Genomic DNA, 22,409 nt, shown 5'->3' on the forward strand with positions numbered 1-22,409 from the left:
TCTTATCACTTTGTGTAAGATGTGGAACTGTTGTACCCTTATAGGCTCATTTTCTGTTCTCCCCATTCTTTATAGTATAGTTATCATATGTAGTATGCCCACATATGTTGTAACTCTATGAGACAATGCTAAAATTTTTGCTTTAAGCCATCACATATACTTTTTAATTTTGTTAAAGAAATAAAGAGGCAAAAGTGTTCATTTCCAGTGCTCTTCATTCTGTCTTAAAGGTGAAAATTTTCACAGGTATCATTTTCCTTCAACCTGAAGAACTTCTTTGACACGTTTAGTAGTGCAAACTTGTCAACAGATTCTCTTAGGCATCTATTTTTTAAATATGCAGATGTATTTATTTCACCTTTATTCTTGAAGAGGTTTTTCTGGATTAATGTGTTTTCTAAAGATGTTCAGGGGTTTCCAGACTTTGTTGATATATCAGACTCTATTTGAATCATGATTTGCCTTATGCAATGTGGCTATTTTCAAAAATTTCTCTTTATATTTGATGTTTAGCAGTCTGACTATAACTGACCTAGGCATGATTGTCTTTGTATTTATTCTTTTGGGGGTTTGTTGAGCTTCTTTACTCTTCATATTTATGTCTTTCACAAATCTAGAAAAATTCGTCATTATTTTAAAAAATATTTTAATACCTCATTCTTTATTTTCCTTCAAGATATCCAATAATATGTATATTACAGGTTGATATTGTCCAACAAGTACCTGAGGTTCTGTGCCTTTTCCTTTTCTTCTTTGTTAACCACACCCCCCCTCCCCCCGCTTCCCCATTCTCCAGATTGGGTAATTCCTATTGATATAATTTCAAGTTCAACAATGATTCCTTCCGCTACCTCCACTCTTTTTAAAAATTCAAGTATAGGGGACAGCACCAATGGTGGTGATGTGGTGGCATGGCGGCTTGTGGTGCTGGCGCTACAGAGCACCAAAAGGTGCTCTGGAGCAGGGAGCAGGATATCACATAGATGATATCACATCACTGATAATGGTCAGCCACAGCTGGGTAAAGGGGAGCAAGATGCTGAAGGAAGACCCACTGCCTGACCTGAAGATGAAACACGAGATGGACTTAGATGACCACTCTGATGAGTACTTGTGTATCTTCCTCCCAAAGCATGTAGGAAAGACCAGTATTGAAGTGAAGGGACTCCCCAACATCAAGGCTGTGAAGAAGTCAGAGCATACCACTGAGGGGTGTGCTGGGGCTGCATGTTGGACTCCTTCTCCCTGGTCAGCAACTGGGTGTGGTACAAGATGGAAAGCTCCAGGTCATTAGCAACAGCTCCCAGAGCAAGTTCTTCATGGTGTTCTTGGAGACTGGGATTGCGGGGAGCTGCACATCTGGAACCTGAACCTGGAGGAAGATGCTGACAAGTATGCCTGCAATGGCACCAACTTGGAGGGCATCAGCAGCCAGGCTGTCACCATGCTGCATGTGTGAAACTGCTTTGCTGCGCTCTGGCCCGTGGACAGTGTGGCCGAGGTGCTGGTGCTGGTCACTGCCATCTTCATCTGTGAGAAGTGGAGGAAGCCGGATGAGATCCTGGATAACGAGGACACAGGCTCTGCTTCTTTGAAGGGCAGCAGACACATCAGGGACAAAAATAAGAACATTCACCAGAGAAATGGCAACTGAGGCTTCTAACCTCTGTCCAAACACAGCTCAGAGTCTGGTGTTTGCAGATTCCATGCTCTTTCCTCTTAAAGTAGACCCGCCCCATGAAAGCCAGCCATGCTGTGGGTCAGATCACACGTTTTCCCCCTTTTGTAAACTAAACTATGTTTTTCTACATGTATAATTTCATTCCTTAGCGGTTTTGTTTTTCCTTTTTAAACATTTTGTGAATGTCTTGGGGGAGCCATGAACTTCCTGTGAGACTCCTGCTGGCTTCTGCCCCTTCCCCCTCACCTGTCTCTCCTGTCCCCAGCTGCCCCCCAACCTGTCCCTTCAGTGTCCTTTGGGCATTTGGTTTCCTAGACCTTTGTGGGGGTTGTGAAGGGCAGACTGCCCTTTGGGGCTCTACCTCCAGAGTCTGCTGGGCCTTGCTGGAAATCTTTGTTGAAGGTCACAGGTCATGCACGGTACAAGTATCCTGGCTCTCTGAAGGCAGTGCTGGCAGGTTGCCTCAGGTCTGTGTCGTGTGTGGAGACAGGCTGGACTGCTGGCTGCTGGAGGGCCCTGCAGGCCCCTCACTGTTCCTGCTGTCCACACACCCAGTTGCCGAGGAGTAGTCTCGTGACCATGGCTATGGGAGCTGCTGTGATAGCAACTGCAGAACCCCTCCCCAACTGCTCCCCCAGCATCTTGACTGGCCCTCCATTCCACCTGCTCACCAATAAAGAAAGGCTGAATGGTAAAAACAAAAATTATAATTGACACACAATATTATATTAATTTCAATTTTACAAAATGGTGATTCAATATTTTCATACATTATGAAATGGTCACAATAGGTCTAGTTACCATTCATCACCATACAAAGGTATTGCAATTTTATTGACTACATTCCCTATGCTGTACACTGCATGTCCATGGCTATTTATAACTTGAAGTCTGTCTCTCAACTCCCTTCACCTATTTTGCCTGTCCTTCCACTCCCCCCCTTCTGGTAATAACCAGTTTGTTTTCTTATCTATGCATCTGTTTCTCTTATCTTTTTCCAATACTACATATAAGTGAAATCACACAGTATTTGCCTTTCTCAGTTTGACTTATTTCACATAGCGTAATACCCCGTAAGTCCATCCATGTTGCCACAAATGGCAAAATTTTCTTTCTTATGGATAAATAATACTCCTGTGTGTGTATGTGTGTGTGTGAGTGTGTGTGTGTGTGTGTGTGTGTATCTCATATCTTCATCATTTATTCATCTACAGATAGACATTTAGGGTGCTTCCATATTTTGGCTATTGTAATAATCTTGCGATAAATATGGGGGCACATATATCTTTTCAAATTAGTGTTTTCATTTGCTTCACAAAAATACACAGAAGTGGAACTCCTGAATCATGTGATAATTCCATTTTTACTTTTTGAGGAATCTACATATCATTGTCCATACGGGATACAGCAATTGGCATTCCTACCAACAGTGCCTGAGAATTCCCATTTCCACATCCACATCAACAGTTATTTTATCTTTTTCTTTTTAAGAGACAGAGGGAGAGAGTGGGACTGGGGGAGGGGCAGAGGGAGAGAGAGAATGTCAAGCAGGTTCCATGCTCAGTGTGGAGCCCAACGCAGGGCTTGATCCCACTACCCTAGGATCATGACCTGAGCTAAAATCAAGAGTTAGATGCTTAACTGACTGAGCCATCCAGGTGCCCCATTTTTTTTTTTTTTGGTCTTTTTGATAATAGCCATTCTCTTGTTACGTCCTTAGGGCTCCTTAAGCCCCCTTAAAATTTTAAAAATTTAAACTTAAAAATTTAAACTTATTTTGTAAATAAGTTTACAATTCTCCCAGCTTTCCCTAATGTTAACATGGTACACAACTATGACATAATTATCAAGCCCAAAAAATTAACACTGGTATAAAACAATGAGCTAATTTACAGACCATATTAGCATTTTGACAGTTTTCTCACTAATGTCCTTTTTTTAGGGGCCCCCGGATCCAATTCAGGATCCCACAGTAACTTTAGTTGCCACATCTCTCTAGTTCCTCTAATCTGTGAGTTTTTCAGTCTTTGCATTTTGGTCAGTTATTTTTAGACCATCCTCAATTTGGACGTCGGGATCTTTTCTTGTGATTAAGTGACGGTTGTGCATTTTTGACAAGAATACCACAAAAGTGATGCTGTGAACTTCTAAGTACATAATATCAAAGGGAAAATGGTGTTGATATGCTAGCTTTGATCACATGGTTAAGGTAATATCCACCAAGTTCTTTATTATAAAGTTTCTACTTTCCCTTTTTGTAATTAAAAGTTATCTTCTGGGGAGTTATTCTAAGGCTCTGAATCTGAAGCTTATAATACTTTTTTTTTTATTTAAAAAATTTTTTTAAATGTTTTATTTATTTCTAGGAGAGAGAGAGAGAGAGAGAGAGACAGAGACAGCGTGAGCAGGGGAGGGTCAGAGAGAGAGAGGGAGACACAGACTCTGAAACAGGCTCCAGGCTCTGAGCTGGCAGTCAGCACAGACCCCGACGCGGGGCTCGAACCCACGAACCGCGAGATCATGACCTAAGCGAAAGGCGGACGCTTAACCGAGTAAGCCACCCAGGCGCCCCTGAAGCTCATAATACTTTTGCTCACTAATTTTTATCCTCTCTTGAAATAATTACAAATATTTGTAATAATTACTCTTGCAATAATTACAAATACTGTGGTATTTGTCTAATGGTGATTTTTTTTTCTTTTTATCATCATCCCCTCTCATTTATTATTTAGTGAATTTTTAAAATATCTGTTATTGTATTTTTTTAGTTTGATTTTGAAAAAATGTTTTAATGTTTATTTATATTTGAGAGAGAGAGAGAGAGAGAGAGCAAGCGAGCAGGGGAGGGGCAGAGAGAGAGAGGGAGACACAGAATCTGAAGCAGGCTCCAGGCTCTGAGCTGTTAGCACAGAGCCCAATGATGGGCTCGAACTTACGAGCCATGAGATTATGACCTGAGCTGAAGTTGAGTGCTTAACCAACTGAGCCACCCAAGTGCCCCTAGTTTTTTTTTTATTTTTTATTTTTTTTTAAGCAGGCATTTGACTTTGTTAGACTCAAACTGTAAAACTACTCAGGGACAATAGCCAAAACCTCACTTTAGTTCTTTTGTCTTTAGCTGAGCCTATCCCACACATGTATGGTACAAGGGTCATTCAGACATTATTTAATTAGGGAACCCCACTTTCTGGCTCTCTCCTTTCTGACCCTCATCCTCATATGCTACCAGTTGTTTTTGTCCTGAAATTTGTCCTCTAGCTCTTTAGGCTTGAAAGACTGTGGATTTTCTATGGTAATTCTAGTCACTGCCTGTGGTACCATTTTATGCCCTGCCCTGAGACTAAAAAGCCATAAACCATGAAACTCACACCATGCCATTCTCTTCTTCCAAGTGTCTATTCCAATCAGAAAGTGTCCACCTTTGAATAGCCTCTAGTACCTTTAGGTATTTGTTTTTTATACTTTACCCAGAGTTTATACTGGCCATCTACAGGAGGATCAGTCTGAGCGGAGCTTATTCGGTCAAACCTAAAGCAGAAGTGGATCATGCGTGTGATAACTGATTCTTTCACATTTGTTAAGACTTGCTCTATGGCCTACTGCAATCATTTCTTGTAAATTTTCCATGTGTTCTTACAAAGAATGTATATTCCTAATACTGCACATAAGGTCCTAGGTGTGTTAAACCAAGTTTGTTAATTGTTTTAGTCAAACTTTTTACACATTTAATAACTGCTTGACCTACCATTTGAAAGCAGTGTGATGAAATCTCTGCTAGGATGCTGGATGTGTCCATTTCTCCCTCAAGCAGTCAGTTAATGATTTTAGGTTATAGTAATAATGATGGTGATGATACTGCTTCATATGATTGCAGTGGAAGGGCAATTAAATTTATAATCTGTGCCATTACTGTTTTTTTTTTTTTTTTACTAGATCAACTCTGAATGCAGCTTTGAGGGTAGTTTCTACAACAGTCAAAGCATCACTTAACTATTCTCACCAGACTTAAATTAGCAGTGTGTCTTTAGACTGGAAAGAATCTAGGTTGGGATTTAGGAGACCTGAATTTGAATCATAGTTCTTACTGGTAACAGGCTGTGAAACTTCTGACAAGTACGCTACTCCACACACCCTTTCCTCTTCTGAGTTCCACTGCCCTCATTTCTAAAACAAGAGGACTTAACTAGAACAGATACTATGAAGGCCTCCTCTCTGGTTCTGATATTCTCTGTGTCAATAAGACATTCTCTATATCAGTACATGTCCTATAAGACACAGACTTCACATTACTGATGAAGAAAAGGGCAGGTCGTCCTTTACAGCTTCAGTAAGTGCCACAGAGTGAAAGGAGGCAACAGGTTGTAACTGGTATCAGGAAGAGTTCTATTACCTGTGGAGGATCGAAGGATTTCTAATCTCATATAATTAACTATGGAGTCCATGTTCTGACTCCTTAGTACAAAGAAAACAATGTGGTTAATGGCCAGTTCCAGGCCTTGGCTGCTATAATGAAAATCGAACAGGCACCTGCATGGCTTTGCACATGACTCAGTAAAATACAATCCCCTTGTTGTAGGGTTGCATTTAAATCTTCTTTGTTTATATACAGAACTTTCCTGTCACCTTCTGAAGTGCTCGCCAACAGCCTCTTTGATCCAACTATATCATATCAATTATTTAAGATCTGTACATCATTTATCAATTAACAGTCTCCTTGGCTCCAGAAAATATATACACACAATTTGTAAGTGTATTCTTTAAATATTCAATAAAGAACAGGTCACTATGAATTAAAAATAAAGATGCTAATAAAATATTTAACGTTTTTTAAAATGCAATGAAACATCAAGAAATTATAGGTCTTTTAATTAAATGCTTTTTCAGTGTATCCTACCCAGGTGACAATATTAAACATGTATGAAATTAAAGTCACAAAAATGTTGCTTTGTCTCATTTGTCAATTCAATAAAGTGAGGACACATCAATTCAGGTTACAGGAAGGGAAACCCTGGACAGGAGCTCAGGAGATAGGATCCAGGTCATGTTCTAACACTAAGGAGCTGTATGATCTCTTTGCCACATTTCAATTCGCTCATCTGTAATACAGACTATTTACAATTTCCAACAGTAATGTCTGTTAATCTATTTTCCCAGCACTCAGTAATACTTTCACTGGTCTTTTTTGATGATAAAAAACATGTAACGTAAATTTACCTTCTAACAATCTTAAAGTATACATTACAATCTAATTAACTGTATGCACAAACTTATAATTTGTTGTAAAACAGATCTCCAGAACTTTTTCATCTCCCATGACTGAAACTCAATACTCATTTAACAGCAACTTCCCATTTCCCTTCACCTCAGCTCCTGGCAACCACCATTCTACTTTCTGTTTTATAAGTTTGACTACTTCAGATATCTCAAATAAGTGAAATCATGCAGTATTTGTCCCTTGTGACTGGCTTATTTTGCTTACCATATTGCCCTCAGATTCATCCATGTTGTAGCATAAGACAGGATCTTCTTCTTTTTTATGGATGAATAATATTCTGTGTGTGTACACACACACACACACAGTTTCTTTATCCATTCATTTGTCAATGGATATTTAAGTTCTTTCCACCTCTTGGCTATAATGAATAATGCTACAGTAAACATGAGAGTGCAAATGCAGGCATACCTCATTTTATTGTGCTCTGCAGATAGCGTATTGTTTTACAAATTGAAGGTCTGTGGCAACTCTGCATCGAGCAAGTCTATCAGCACCATTTTTCCAACAGCATTTGCTCACTTCATGTTTCTGTGCCACATTTGGAAATTCTTGAAATACTTCAAACTTTTTCATTTTTGTGTTTGTTATAGTGATCTGTGATTAGTGATCTTTGATGTTACCATTGTAATTGTTTGGGGGCACCATGAATTGCACTCATATAAGATGGTGAACATGATAAATGTGGTGTGTGTTCTGATTGCCCCATCCATCAGCTGGCCCCTCAACTCTCTCCCTTTCCTTGGGCCTCCCTATTCTTTGGTACACAATACTGAAATTAGGCCAATTAATACCCCTACAATGGCTTCTAAGTATTCAAGTGACAAGAAAAGTGGCATGTCTCCCACTTTAAATCAAAAGCTACAAAAGATTAAACTCAGTGAGGAAGGCATGTCAAAGCCAAGATACACCAAAAGCTAAGCCTCTTGTACCAGTTAGCCAAGATGTGAATGCAAAGAAAAAGTTCTTGAAGGAATTTTTTTTTCTTGATGGAAATTAAAAAGGCTACTCCAATGAACACACTCATGATAACAAAGTGAAATAGAGAAAGTTTTAGTTGTCTGGATATAACAAACTAGCCACAACATTCCCTTAAGCTAAAACCTAATTCAGAGCAAGGCCATAACTCCCTTCAATTCTATATGAAAGCTGAGAGGTGAGGAAAGTGTAGAAGAAAAGTCTGAATCTAGCAGAGGTTGGTTCATGAGGTTTAAGAAAAGAAACCTTCTCCATAATATCAAAGGACAAGGTGAAGAGCAAGTGTTGATATAGAAGCTGCAGTAAGTTACCCAGAAAATCTAGCTAGAAAAATTATGAAGGTGGCTACACTAAACAGGAGATTTTCTCAGTGTAAACTGAAACTGCCTTATATTGGAAGAAGATACCATCTAGTACATTCACGGCTACAGAGTAGTCCATGCCTGGCTTCAAAGCTTCAAAGCGCAGGCTGACTCTCTTGTTAGGGGCTAATGCAGCTGGTAACTTTATGTTGAAGCCAATGCTTATTTACCACTCTGGAAATCCTATGGCCCTTAAGAATTATGCAAAATCTACTGTGGATCTGCTCTCTAAACAAAGTCTGGATGATAGCACATCTGTTTATGACCTGGTTTACTGAATATTTTAAGTGTACTGTAAACACCTACCACTTAGAAAAAAAGATTTCTTTCCAAATATTACTGCTTATTACCAAAGTACTTGGTCACCCAAGAGTTCTGATGAAGCTGTACAATGAGATGCATGTTTGTTTTCAGGCCTGCTAACACAACATCCATTCTGTAGTCCATTGATCAAGGAGTCATTATCAATTTCAACTCTTCTTACTTAAGAAATACATTTGTAAGGCTGTAGCTGCCACAAATGCATCTTGACAAAGTAAACTGAAAGTCTTCTGGAAAAGATTCACCATTCTTTTAATTAAATTTTGTTTTATTTATTTTTGAGAGAGAGACAGAGTGGGAGGGAGAGGGGCAGACACACACACATGCACACACACACACACACACACACAGAATCTGAAGCAGGCTTCAGGGTCTGAACTGTCAGCACAGAGCCCGATGCGGGGATCGAACCCATGAACCATGAGATCGTGACCTGAGCTGAAGGTGGATGCTTAACCGACTGAGTCACTCAGGCGCCCCTATAGTAAAATGCTCTGATTCCTTCGTCATTTTCTTCTGTATATCGTCTATAGGTATTTTCTTTATGGTTACCATGGGCTTACATATAATATCCTATAGTTATGATAATCCATTTTAAGCTAATAATAACTTCAATTGCAAACAAATATGCTATCCTTTTACTTCTCCCCCCAATATTTTATTTTATTGATGTCACAAAATGCATATTTTCATATTAGGTATCCATTAACGGAGGTTTATTGTTATAGTTATTTCTATACTTTTATAGAAAATTTCTGTATGATAATTAATTCTATATTGAGTTAAAATGATTTGTAGCTTCTTTATTACAGTACTATAACATTCTGTATCACTCTATATAGGTACCTTTACTGGCAAGCTTTACATAGTTGACCCTTGAACATGGGGGTCAGGGGTGCCAACCCCAACTGCAGTAGAAAATTGACACATAACTTTTGATTCCCCAAAAACTTAACTACTAAAAGCCTTCTGTTGACTGGAAGCTTCACTGATTAACATAATATTTGATTAACATATTTAATGTTATGATTTAGGTAAACATACATATTTAGTGTATGTTATAGGTACTATATACTATGTAAGCTAGAAAGAAAATATTAATAAATTCATAAGGAAAAGGAAATACATTTACAATATCATACATATATTTATTTTAAAAATCCACATGTAGGTCAAAATCATGTTGTTCAAGGATCAACTGTACTTTTATATACTTTTATATTGCTGTTTAGCATCTTTTGGTTCCTACTTGAAGGACTCACTTTAGGATTTCTTTCTAAAATTTTTTAAAAGATTTTATTTTTAAGTAATTCTCTACATCCAATGTGGGGCTCAAACTCACAACCCAAGATCAAGAGCTGCATGCTTTATTGACTGAGCCAGTCAGGTGTCTCTCACTTTAGAATTTCTATTAAGTCAGGTATAGTGGTGCTGAACTCCCTTAGGTTTTGATTATCTGGGAAAAATTTTAATTTCTTAATTTCTGAAAGATAGTTTGACTGGGTATAGTTTTTTTGGTTGGAATCTTTTTCTTTTAGCACTTTGAATGTATCATTCCATCCCTCTGGCCTGCAGGGTTTCTGGTAAGAAATCACTGACTTTATGAGGGTTTCTTTGTACATGACAAGTCACTTTCTTCTTGCTGCTTTCAAAATTCTTTGTCTCTGACTTTTGACAAATTGATTATAAAGTTTCTCTGTGTGGAATTCTTTGGGTTCATTATAGTTGGATTCTGTGGGATTTCTTGAATCTGGATGTCCATTTCCTTCTCTAGACTGGGAAATTTTTAGCTATTATTTCTTTAAAAAAGCTTTCTGCCTCACTCTTTCTCCTCCTTTTATGGGTACCATAATGTGTACATTGGTCTGTCTGATGCTATGCATATGTTCCCTAGGCTTTCTTCACTATTTTTCATAATTTTTCGTTTTTGTCTCTGTGACTGCATAATTTCAGATGACCTGTCTTTGAGTTGACTCATTCTTTCTTCTATTTCATCAAGTTGCTTGTGAACTCCTCTACCCAATTTTTCAGTTCAATTATTGTTTTCTTCAGCTTTAAAACTTGTTTTTTTAAAAAATATTTTCTCTTTGTTATTTTCATTTTGTTCATGCATCATTTTCTTGAGCTCATTGAACATCTTTATGATAATTATTTTGATTTTTTTGTCAGTTAATTCATATACCTGTTTCTTTAAGATTGGTTTCTGGAGATTTATCTTGTTCTTTTTATGGACCATGTTTCCCTGTTTGTGTGACTTATACCTTTGTGTTGGAACCTGTACATTTGAAAAAAAAAGGCATCTCTTCTAGACTTTACATCTTGGCTTTGTAAAGAGGAAGACACTGATCACCTTGGCTAAAGAATCTGGGGGAGTCTGAAACCTTTATGTGGGTGATGTGACTTCTCGAGGCCTACGTGTACAATTTTTCAAGTAGAGTTTTGCTAGTTTCTTTTCAGGACATCATAATCTCTTGCTCCCTCTGGTGTCTGTCTGCAATGCTGTAAGTTCTCTGGTGGCATTGAACTTACAGTTCATGTGGCAGTGGCATGCTGCAGCCTTGCTCTCTCATGTTCTCAGGGGCTTCCAGGCATCCAAGTATCCTAGCTCCCTGTCAGTGCCCTGAGTCAGGTGAGACAGGTACAAGACCCTTGGACAGCTCTCCAAAAAGCCAGAATGCCAGACTTACACTCTACTCCTCTCTCCCTCCTAGAGGGGAACCCATGAGCTAGGGTATTGTCTGCCAGTGCTGAGCTTTGCTGGCTTAGGGAGGGGGTAAAACACAAGTAAAGTGAAACCGTTATTCTTACTCATCTCAATGTGGCTGTTCTTGGCTTTGAGACTGCCTAGGGATATTTCGACATCTTAACTATCTTCTGGAATTCTCACAATGCCATTTTGGTCCATATACTGTTATGTTTGTGTCTCTTTAGGGGAAGGAAGGCTGGGACTTCCTGTTCTGCCATCTTGCTCTTTTCACTGGTCTTTCTATTGCTTTCCAGTGTGCATGTCTGGTCTCTTCAAGGAGAGGTTTTGAAGCTAGAGACTCACTGTTCTGTGCACTGGAAAAATTCAGGCACAGAGAAAATGCTTAACCATGCTTCTAGAATGACAGTAGTAATCTGCTTTAACATATTTAAAAGCTCTCATGCTTCTTGGAAGATAGTACATTTATGCTAGCCTTCATTCTAAATCATGCTTATCTAAATGTATTGTTTTTACAGGGCTCCAAATAAACTCCCCAAGAGCTTATCCCAAAACTCTTATTTAGAATCTCTATTGCAAGGTATACTTTACCGTGCCACTTATGCTAAATCCTAACCTAAAAAGGAATTTCCATCCTTCCTCAAGGCATAGTGAAATCCAATTTCTTCCCAAAACCTCTAATTTTCCAAGTTAGAATTCACTCATTCACTCATCAGATATTTGAGGAGTACCTCTTATGCGTCAGGTACTCTTCTAGGTTGCTTAGGCTACTCTGTAGCTCTCATTACATTACAGAACTTCTCATAGCTTTTCTTTAGTATTTATGTCAAGTTCTTCTTTGTGGGCTTCTAGAGTGAAGGAACTGTGTCCAACTTTCCTCCGTACCCTGGCATCTGTACAGTGCTTTGCACATAATTCAAATAAAATATAAGAGTGCTAAAACAAATTTTAAGCAGCTAGACCAAATTTTTTTTTCTTCTAAACCACCTCAGTTTGCTCAAGAACCAAAAGGCTGAAGTGCCTCACTATTAGGTGTCTTATATATCTCACTAGACTTCACTTAATTAGCTTCTTTTATACTTCTTTCTCAATCTTCTGGAAAATGTGTTAATGACTATTTTCTCTCCATTACTTAATGGGTACTGCAAGTTAGTGTCCATATTTTAGTTACATGGATATCAAAACCAGTTATCAAGAAAAACGGAAAAGTATTCAAGTGATTTCAAGAAATGTAAAATCACCATCCCTAACCATCTCCATCCCGTCTCCCCAAATTAGAAAACACAATGTCTTCTGCCAACTGTCACAAACTCAGTCACAGCCGTATTGGAATTAAAAGCTAGAGAATAAGGAGCCTACAGGATCTGTAAAAATCAGGAAGTGCCATATGTAAGGAAAGGAGGAATAAAATGTATTTGGCAAACAAATGTCCCAGGACTATGGTCCTGAACTGAGCAAAATAAACACGGAACATGGTAAAATCCACTGGCTGGGAGATTAAAAGCTTTTCTGAGTATCAAGAAACCATGACGTCATAAGCAAGGGTATATTATTCAAGGAAGAAGATCTTGATCTTCTTACAAGCTCCTGGCACATGGTAGGCACTTAGTAAATGAGGAGCTAAGGTCTAGCTCAAATGTCCCTCCTTTGTGACGTCCCTGGCGACAAAACACCTTCTTCTGTGCTCCCACTGCAGTCTGTATATGCTGTCATCACACTGTTTACTATATGCAATCTATCTATCTGTTCCTACTTCTAACCTGGGATTTCCTGGATGGTGGAGATTATATTCTGTGCTTCGGAAATAGTAGGCACTTGATTAAGCGAGAGAATAATAAACTACCTCATATGATATTTCTCAATAAGAAGAGAAAGGACTGAACGGTAAGGACTTAAGAGCTAAGATGGAAGATCCTGTCTATAAGTCTTCTTTTTCATCCCTTTACATTTCAAAGGCCATCTCTGATGTTCTTTGCTCTGATCAAATACATTAATGTCTTTTCTTCAATTACCAACATAGAAGTTCCACAGAATAAATTGTTCCAGATGATATAGCATGGAACAGTGGGGAAGCATGTTTTAAGTAGGCTCCATGCCCAGTGTGAACCCCAGTGAGGGGCCCAAACTCATGATCCTGAGATTAATACCCAAGCTGAGATCAAGAGTCGGACACTCAACTGACTGAGCCACCCAGGTGCCCCCTTTTATAATTTTTTTTTTACTTATTTTAAAGTCATTTTAAACTAACAGAAATGTTTCAAAAATAGTATAGTTCCCTTCACCTTGTATCCCCTATTGTTAACATCTTACAAAATCATACTATAATTATTGAAAGCAGGAAATTAACATTGAGTCAATCAAATTAACTATTCTACAGACTTTATTTGAATTTCCCAGTTTTTCCACTAAAGTCTTTTTTCTGGTCTAGGATCCCACATTTCAGTTACTTGTCAGATCTCCGTAGCCTCCTCCAATCTGTGATAGTTCTCCTCTCTTCCCTTGTCTTTCATGACATTGACACTTTTGAAAAGTAGCAGTTAGGTATTGTGTGGAATGTCTCTCAGTTGGGTTTGAGGGACTTAGATTTGACTCTTGGCTCCATGACTTTCTATCTATGTTGTCTTGGGCAAGCCAACCTCTCTGGGACTCAAGTTTCCATACTGGTAAAATGGGATAATAATACTAACTTTATGTTTAAAAAAATTAAACGAGGCAATATATATTAAAATGTCTAGTATATGAGGCCATGCAACAAATGCTAAGTCTTTTCTCCTTGTCTCTGCCTTTCAACTATTTGAGTAGGATTTTGTGCTAAAATGTCTTACCCATATTTTAATGCCTCCTTTTATAGATAATACCAAATATACTTTACCCTTCAAGTGATGACCCTTAGTCATCACTATAAATAGCATTGCTGCACTGTGTAAATAGTTTTAGGTCTGTGCCTTCGTTCTCTCTCACTGTTGTTCCCTCTCATTGTCAGTATGCCTGCCTATAAAAACCTCATCATTCCCTTTCTGATTCTTAGCTTGAGATGTGGGGATTCATTTGTTCTCTCACATATTAATCAATGATATACTAAAGCTACTAAGGGTCATCGCTGTGTTAGGATCCTGGGGAGGGTCGGAAGTTGCCTTTTATCCTTGTTGATTCTATGGCTAATGGGGAAATGGACAAGTAAATAGTTAACTACAGTTCAATGTGATCAGTTCTACGAAAGATGTAATGCCTAGGAGCATAAAAAATATTCCTAACCTGGACTTTGGGAAAGTCAGGTTGGGGAGGAGTTCATAAGGAAGGTGCCATCATGTTTCAGTTAAGAATGTACAGAATGTACAGAAATTAACCAGATGGAGGAGGGGAGAGAGCAAAAGGCATGTAGTTTAGGAAGAAGTATTAGAACTATGTGCTGAGCAAAAAGTAAATCAGTTCTAAAAAGTAAATCTCCTGTGTTGTAAACTTGCAGCTTGAGAGAGATTTTGTGCCAATACCTCAGGGACTCAGAAACTTCACCAGGAAACTTCTGGCCCCAGGGCTGTATTCTGAAGGCTGCAGTTGACAGACCTAAACCTTTGGATATTATACTGAAGTTACTACCTCTTTCTACATCTGTGAACAACAATTGGCTTGTTCCCATTTCAAAAGCATAACAGGTTTGCTCTCTTTTGACAGAGGAGTTTCTTGCTTCAAAAAATATGTATCAAGGGCCATCAAAAAGTCCTTTTTAAACTGACCCTCTTTACTGAGTTGGCAAGAGAGGTTTTGAGGCTTTCCCAAGCTTTCTTCCCTTCTACAGCACTCATCCCTGTGGGCTCAGAGGTTTGGCTTTGAGTCCAACTGATTCTAAAGCCTCAGTCCAACCATGTAAATTTGTGAACTTGGCAAGTGTTACAAGTATATTATCCATTAAATACTGGAATTTAGGAGAATCCAATATGAGATTTTCAAATTAAGAGGGCAGTCTCTACTTTCTCGATCATCTTCACTTTTTTTCATCTGGAGGGTAAATAAGCTGAATTCTTTTCGTTTTCTCCACAGGGAATATTTCCCATACCTTAACAGCTTCTAACTCAAAGCACTAATATTACATACCGTCAACTGGTGTATCAGGAGGTCCATTAAGAAGGTAATCTTGTTACTAAACAGAACATCGGAGCAATTTTCTGAGCAGTCACTGCAGGTGAGGTTGTAAACATTGATTGCGTTGCAGAGAGACCTAATAGAAGGAGAGAAACACCATTTATAAAGCTTAAGCAGCTTTTCTCTAAACAATTTAAAATACATAAAATGAATGGTACAAAGACAACAGGCACAGGATGGAAATCACTCTGGAAAAAAAAACAACTAGCCAAATATCAGGTACAAGGCCCATCAGCTAGATATAAAAGCTTATAATTTTTTATCCAAAGGCTGTGTTTGTTAATGTCTAATAATTACCTCTTACTGATTTCTTAGTTGTACAGCAGATAATGGAAATGTATTTACTAGTTTATCTGATAATGTCTTAATAATCTAAAATTAGATATCTATCACCCAGGAATTTTGGGACCTAGACATTTTTGAATAAAGCCCAGAAAAAAAAAGGGTCTGTCAAAGCTCCTGTTCCCAGACCTCCTTGTCCTAGGCAGATGAAGGAAGAAGGGAGAAACAGAAGGAGAAACTACAGCTTTCCCTCTGAGACAAGAGCGGCAGGGTTCTGGGGAGTGAGCACCATGCCTGCTTGGGGCCTGCGTGGGCCCAGAGTGCCTCAGCAGAGGAGAACCCAGAGCACAGCAGTCTAAGGTCAAACTGATCTTAGGATCAGTTAACATTAGAGGAAATGTATTCTTAGGGAATAAAACAGATTCATATGCCACTGTTCAAAGAAACGTTTGGAGCCACAAACTCAATGGGTACTCTTCTGGGTGCTCTGAAGATTGTGTTTAAAACCTGCACTGCCCGAGTGATCAATGTGGATGCTGGCCTGACTGACAACCTCCTGTTTAAATCCTACATATAAATGTTTTGATTTAGTCCCTTGCAACCAACTGTGTAGGACAATAAATCCTACAGGACCAGAAGCATCAATATCACCTGGGAACTTCTTAGAAATGCAAATTCTCAGGCCCCACCCCAGACCTACTAAACAGAAACTCTGGGGATAGACTCTAGCCATGCATACTGTAACCAATTCTGCTGGTAATTCAGATGTACCTGCAAGTCCGCACTGCTCTAGAATAGGGGCTGTATAGTTTGAGCACTGGAATCACCTGTACATCTTTAAAAATAAATACTTGCCGAGCTCCTCCCCTGGAGATGCTAGCTGGGTAAGTTCTAGACATGTGCATGTTTCCAAAGCTCTATGGGACAATTCTTTTTTTTTTTTTTTTTTTTTTTTTACAAATAGTTTATTGTCAAATTAGTTTTTACATAACACTCAGTGCTCATCCCCAAAGTGCCCTCCTTCATGCCCATCCCCCCCTCCCCCCACATCCATCAGTCCTCAGTTTTTGTCAGCATTCAAGAGTCTCTCATGGTTTGCCTCTCTCCCTTTCCCCCACCATTTCCGCCCTTCTTCTCCCCCTTGGTCCTCCGTCAAGTTCCTCCTAATCCTCCTATACGTGCAAACATATGGTATTTGTCCTTCTCTGCCTGACTTATTTCGCTCAGCATAACACCCTCAAGGTCCATCCATGTTGCTACACATGGCCAGATTTCATTGTTTCTCATTGCCATGTAGTATTCCATGGTATAGATAAACCACATCTTCTTGATCCATTCATCTGTTGATGGACACTTAGGCTCTTTCCATGTTTTAGCTATTGTGGAGAGTGCTGCTATGAACATTGGGGTACATGTGCTCCTATGCCTCAGCATTTCTGTATCACTATGGGACAATTCTGATGTGCATCTCAAGTTGAGAACCACAGGTCAAAGAACCACCCTGTGAGTTCTTCCAGGCACTGCTAGGTGAACAAAACAGCAAAGGTCTCTAATATGGGAAAGAAATTATGAAGAGAGCCCCTGTTGCACTTGTAATTATCCATTATCTGATATAGTTGGACTTTGCTTTTTATAATTATAGTTTCCTCAAAATATGTGTACATCTTAGCATCCATTTTCTCACCTATAAAACCAGGATAATAATACCTAGACTCCACACGAGTGTCATGAAGGATAAATGAGATAATAGATGTAAAGTACTTAGGAAAGTGCTTGGCACAAGGTTAAAAATAAGTGATAGACTTTATTAGGGTTATTAATCTTATTCTTGTTTTGAATAAGGCAAAAATGAAGTGTTAATAAATTGAATCAAATCAAAGCATGCTATAAAAGGTATTATTTCCTGAGGCGCCTGGGTGGCTCAGTTGGTTAAGCGTCTGACTTCGGCTTAGGTCATGATCACAGGGTCTGTGGGTTTGAGCCCCATGTTGGGCTCTGTGCTGATAGCTAGCTCAGAGCCTGGAGGCTGCTTCAGATTCTCTATCTCCCTCTATCTCTGAAATAAATAAAAAACATTTAAAAAAAATTAAAGAAAATAAAAGCTATTATTTCCAGAATCATGAAGCACACTGTTTCCCAAATGTCATCATGGTATACTGGCATGAACCTGAAAGGATTCCAGGCTGAAGGGCACCAGGAGGAGGCTCATTTCTTTCTACCCTCATTAAATCCCTGAGGTTGTACAGAAAATGTTGGTCCATATGAAACCCATTTGTTTGCAGGCTCTATTTAGGAAGTCCTTCACAAATGCAAATTAGCATTCCTTCACAAATGCAAATTAGCATTTATCATTAACTATCTGGATTTTGCAAAATACTGCTTTTCTTTTTAATTAAAAAATAACTTGTAGTTAGAATTATAAAAATAACTTTTATTTGGGATTGTGATGCCTCCTGCTTTGGTTTTCTTCTTCAATACTCCTTTGGCGATTCAAGGTCTTTTATGGTTCCATACAAATTTTAGGATTGTTTGTTCTAGCTTTGAGAAGAATGCTGGTGCAATTTTGATTGGGATTGCATCGAATATGTAGATTGGGTAGTACTGACATTGTAACAATATTTATTCTTCCAATCCATGAGCATGGAGTGTTTTTCCTTTTCTTGTGTCTTTTTCAATTTCCTTTGTTAAGTTTTCTATAGTTTTCAGCAAGCAGATCTTGTACCTTTGATTAGGTTTATTCCTAGGTATTTTATGGTTCTTGGTGCAATAGTAAATGAGATCAGTTCCTTTATTTCTCCTTCTGTTGCTTCATTATTGGTGTATAAAAATGCAACCGATTTCTGTACATTGACTTTGTACCTGCAACTTTGCTGAATTTAGGTATCACTTCTAGCAGTCTTCTGATGGAGTCTTTTGGGTTTTCCATGTAGAGTATCATGGCATCTGCAAAAAGTGAAAGTCTGACTTCTTCTTTGCCAATTCTGATGCCTCTTATTTCATTTTGTTGTCTGATTGCTGAGGCTAGGACTTCCAACACTATGTTAAACAGTGGTGAGAGTGGACATCCCTGTTCCTGATCTCAGGGGGAAAGCTCTCAGCTTTTCCCCATTGAGGATATTAGGTGTGGGCTTTTCATAAATGGCTTTTATGATGTTTAAATAAGTTCCTTCTATCCCGACTTTCTTGAGGGTTTTTATTAAGAAAGGATGATGTATTTTGTCAAATGCTTTCTCTGCATCTGTTGACAGGATTATAGGTTCTTATCCTTTCTTTTATTAATGTGATGTATCACATTGATTGATCTGTGAATATTGAACCAGACTTGTAGTTTAGGAATGAATTCCACTTGATCATGGTGAATAATTCTTGTTATATGCTGTTGAATTCAATTTGCTAGTATCTTGTTGAGAATTTCTGTATCCAGTTTCATCAGGGATATTGGCCTGTAATTCTCCCTTTTAGTGGGGTCTCTGTCTGGTTTGGAAATCAAGGTAATGCTGACTTCATAGAATGAGTCCAGAAGTTTTCCTTCCATTTCTATTTTTTGGAACAGCTTGAGAAGAGTAGGTATTAACTCTGCTTTAAATGTCTGGTAGAATTCCCCATGGAACCCATCTGGTCTAAGACTCTTATTTGTTGGAAGATTTTTGATAACTGATACAATTTCTTCACTAGTTATGGGTCTGTTCAAATTTTCTATTTCTTCCCATTTGAATTTTAGTAATGTGTGGATGTTTAGGAATTTGTCCATTTCTTTCAGGTTGTCCAATGTGTTGGCATATACTTTTTCATAGTATTCTCTGATAACTGCTTATATTTCTGAGGGACTGGTTATGATCAATCAATTTTCATTCGTGATTTTACCTATTGGGTCCTCTCTCTTTTTGAGAAGCCTGCCTAGGGGTTTATCAACTTTGTTTATTTTTCAAATAACCAACTTTTCGTTTCACCAGATCTGTTCGACTGGTTTTCTTTGGATTCTATATTGTTTATTTCTGCTCTAATCTTTATTATTTCGTTCTTCTCCTGGGTTTGGGGTTTCTTTGTTGTTCTGCCTCCAGGTCCTTTAGGTGTGCTGTTAGATTTTGTATTTGGGATTTTTCTTGTTTCTTGACATAGACCTGGATTGCAATGTATATTCCTCTTAGTACTATCTTTGCTGCATCCCAAAGGGTTTGGATTATTGTGTTTTCATTTTCATTTGTTTCCATATATTTTTTAATTTCTTCTTCAGTTGCCTGGTTGATCCATTCGTTCTTTAGTAAGATGTTCTTTAACCTTCATGCATTTCAAGGTTTTCCAAACTTCTTCCTGTGGTTGATTTCAAGTTTCATAGCATTGTGATCTGAAAGTGTGCATGGTATGATCTCAGTTCTTTTATATTTTATTGAGGGCTGTTTTGTGACCCAGACTTTAGCCTCTACTACAAAGCTGTAATCATCAAAATAGTGTGGTACTGGCACAAAAATAAACACATAGACCAATGGAATAGAATAGAGAACCCAGAATTGCACCCACAAATGTATGGCCAACTAATCTTTGACAAAGCAGGAAAGAGTATCCAATGGAAAAAAGATAGTCTCTTTAGCAAATGGTGCTGAGAGAACTAGAAAGCAACATGTAGAAGAATGAAACTAGACCACTTTCTTACACCATACACAAAAATAAACTCAAAATGGATGAAAGACCTAAATGTGAAGAGAAGAAAGCAGGTAACAACCTCTTTGACCTCAGCTGCAGCAATTTCTTGCTTGACACATCTACAAAGGCAAGGGAACTAAAAGCAAAAATGAACTATTGGGACCTCATCAAGATTAAAAGCTTCTGCACTGCAAAGGAAACAATTAACAAAACTAAAAGGCAATGGACAGAATGGGAAAAGATATTTGCAAATGACATACTGGATAAAGGGTTAGTATCCAAAATCTATAAAGAACTTATCAAACTCAACACCCAAAAAACCAAATAATCCAGTGAAGAAATGGGCAGAAGACATGAATAGACACTTTTCCAAAGAAGACATCCAGATGGCCAATAGAAACATGAAAAGATGCTCAATCTCACTCATCAGGGAAATATAAATCAGAGCCACACTGAGATACCACCTCACGCTGGTCAGAGTGGCTAAAATGAACAACTTAGGGAACTACATATGCTGGTGAGGATGTGGAGAAATGGAAACCCTTTTGCACTGTTGGTGGGAATGCAAACTGGTACAGCTGCTCTGGAAATCAGTGTGGAGGTTCCTCAAAAAATTAAAAATAGAACTACCCTATGACCGAGCAATAGCACTACTAGGAATTTACCCAAGGGATACAGAAGTGTATCCTGTACATAGGGGCACATGTACCCCAATGTTTATTAGTAGCACTTTCAACAAGAGGCAAATTACAGATAGTCTAAATGTCCAGCAACTGACAAATGGATAAAGATGATGTGGCTTTTATATACAATGGAATACTACTTGGCAATGAGAAAGAATGAAATCATGCCATTTGTACAACATGGGTGTAACAGGAAGGTATTATGCTGAGTGAAATAAGTCAGTCAGAGAAGGACAGATATATGTTTTCACTCATATGTAGATCTTGAGAAACTTAACAGAAGGCCATGGGGAAACAAAGGGGTAAAATAATTACAAACAGAGAGAGAGGGAGGCAAACCACAAGAGACTCTTAAATATAGAGAACAAACTGAGGGTGGACAGGGTGGCGGGTAGAGGAGAGGGGAAAATGGATGATGGGCATTGAGGAGGGCACTTAATGGGATGAGCACTGGGTGTTGTATGTAAGCCAATTTGACAATAAATTGTATTAAAAAATTAAATCATACAAGCATTTTGAAAAAAATAATTTTTATTTATTTTATTAAGATAGGCTCCACACCCAGTGTGGGGCTTAAACTCACAGCCCTGATATCAAGACTCACATGTTCTACTAACTGAGCCAGTCAGGCACTCCCTATAAAAATAATTTTTAAAATAATTATAATAAATTTGAGAGAGACAAGGATGAAGCAATAGTAAAATGCTCTCAAGCAATAATTTGGTATTTGTACCAGTGGTCTTTTTTTCTATTCTTTTTTTTTTAAAGTTTATTTATTTATTTTTGAAAGGGGAGCCAGCATGAGTGGGGGAGGGGCAGAGAGAGAAAAGGGGGGAGAGAGAGAATCCCAAGCAGGCTCTGCACTGTCAGCACAGAGTCTGATGTGGGGCTCAAATCTACAAACAGTGAGATCATGACCTGAACTGAAATCAAGAGCTGAATGCTCAACAGACTGAGCAACTGAGGCGGCCCCCTTTTTCCAATTCTTATAAATGTATATCTATTTAACAAATACATAATGAATATTCTCAATGACATTTAATATTCTCCTGTAATAACAGTCTTCAGTTTTTTAAAAAAGCAGCAGAATGCTTTCTTACTCAGAAGATTAAAAGCTTAAACAATCTTTTTTTAAAAATTTTTTATAGTTTATTTATTTTTGAGACAGAGAGAGACAGAGCATGAGTAGGGGAGGGGCAGAGAGAGAGGGAGACACAGAATCTGAAACAGGCTTTAGGCTCTGAGCTGTCAGCACAGAGCCCCATGTGGGGCTTGAATCCACGAACCGTGAGATCTGACCTGAGCTAAAGTCGGATGCTTGACCGCCTGAGCCACCCAGGCGCCT

The 22,409-nt window shown here is 38.5% G+C and overlaps 1 protein-coding gene across 3 annotated transcripts in view; it reads right to left on the bottom strand.

The window, feature by feature from the left end:
* Positions 1 to 22,409, bottom strand: part of SCAPER (S-phase cyclin A associated protein in the ER) — a 514,984-nt gene that overhangs the window by 106,706 nt on the left and 385,869 nt on the right. For all 3 annotated transcript variants that reach the window (XM_039238174.1, XM_039238172.1, XM_039238173.1), the window contains one exon: positions 15,411 to 15,534. In XM_039238174.1, coding sequence (XP_039094105.1) covers positions 15,411 to 15,534 — 124 coding nt within the window. The remainder of the gene's footprint in view (positions 1 to 15,410; positions 15,535 to 22,409) is intronic.

Source organism: Hyaena hyaena, unplaced genomic scaffold, assembly GCF_003009895.1.
Source record: "Hyaena hyaena isolate Hyena2069 unplaced genomic scaffold, ASM300989v1 scaffold_137, whole genome shotgun sequence".
NCBI lineage: Eukaryota > Metazoa > Chordata > Mammalia > Carnivora > Hyaenidae > Hyaena > Hyaena hyaena.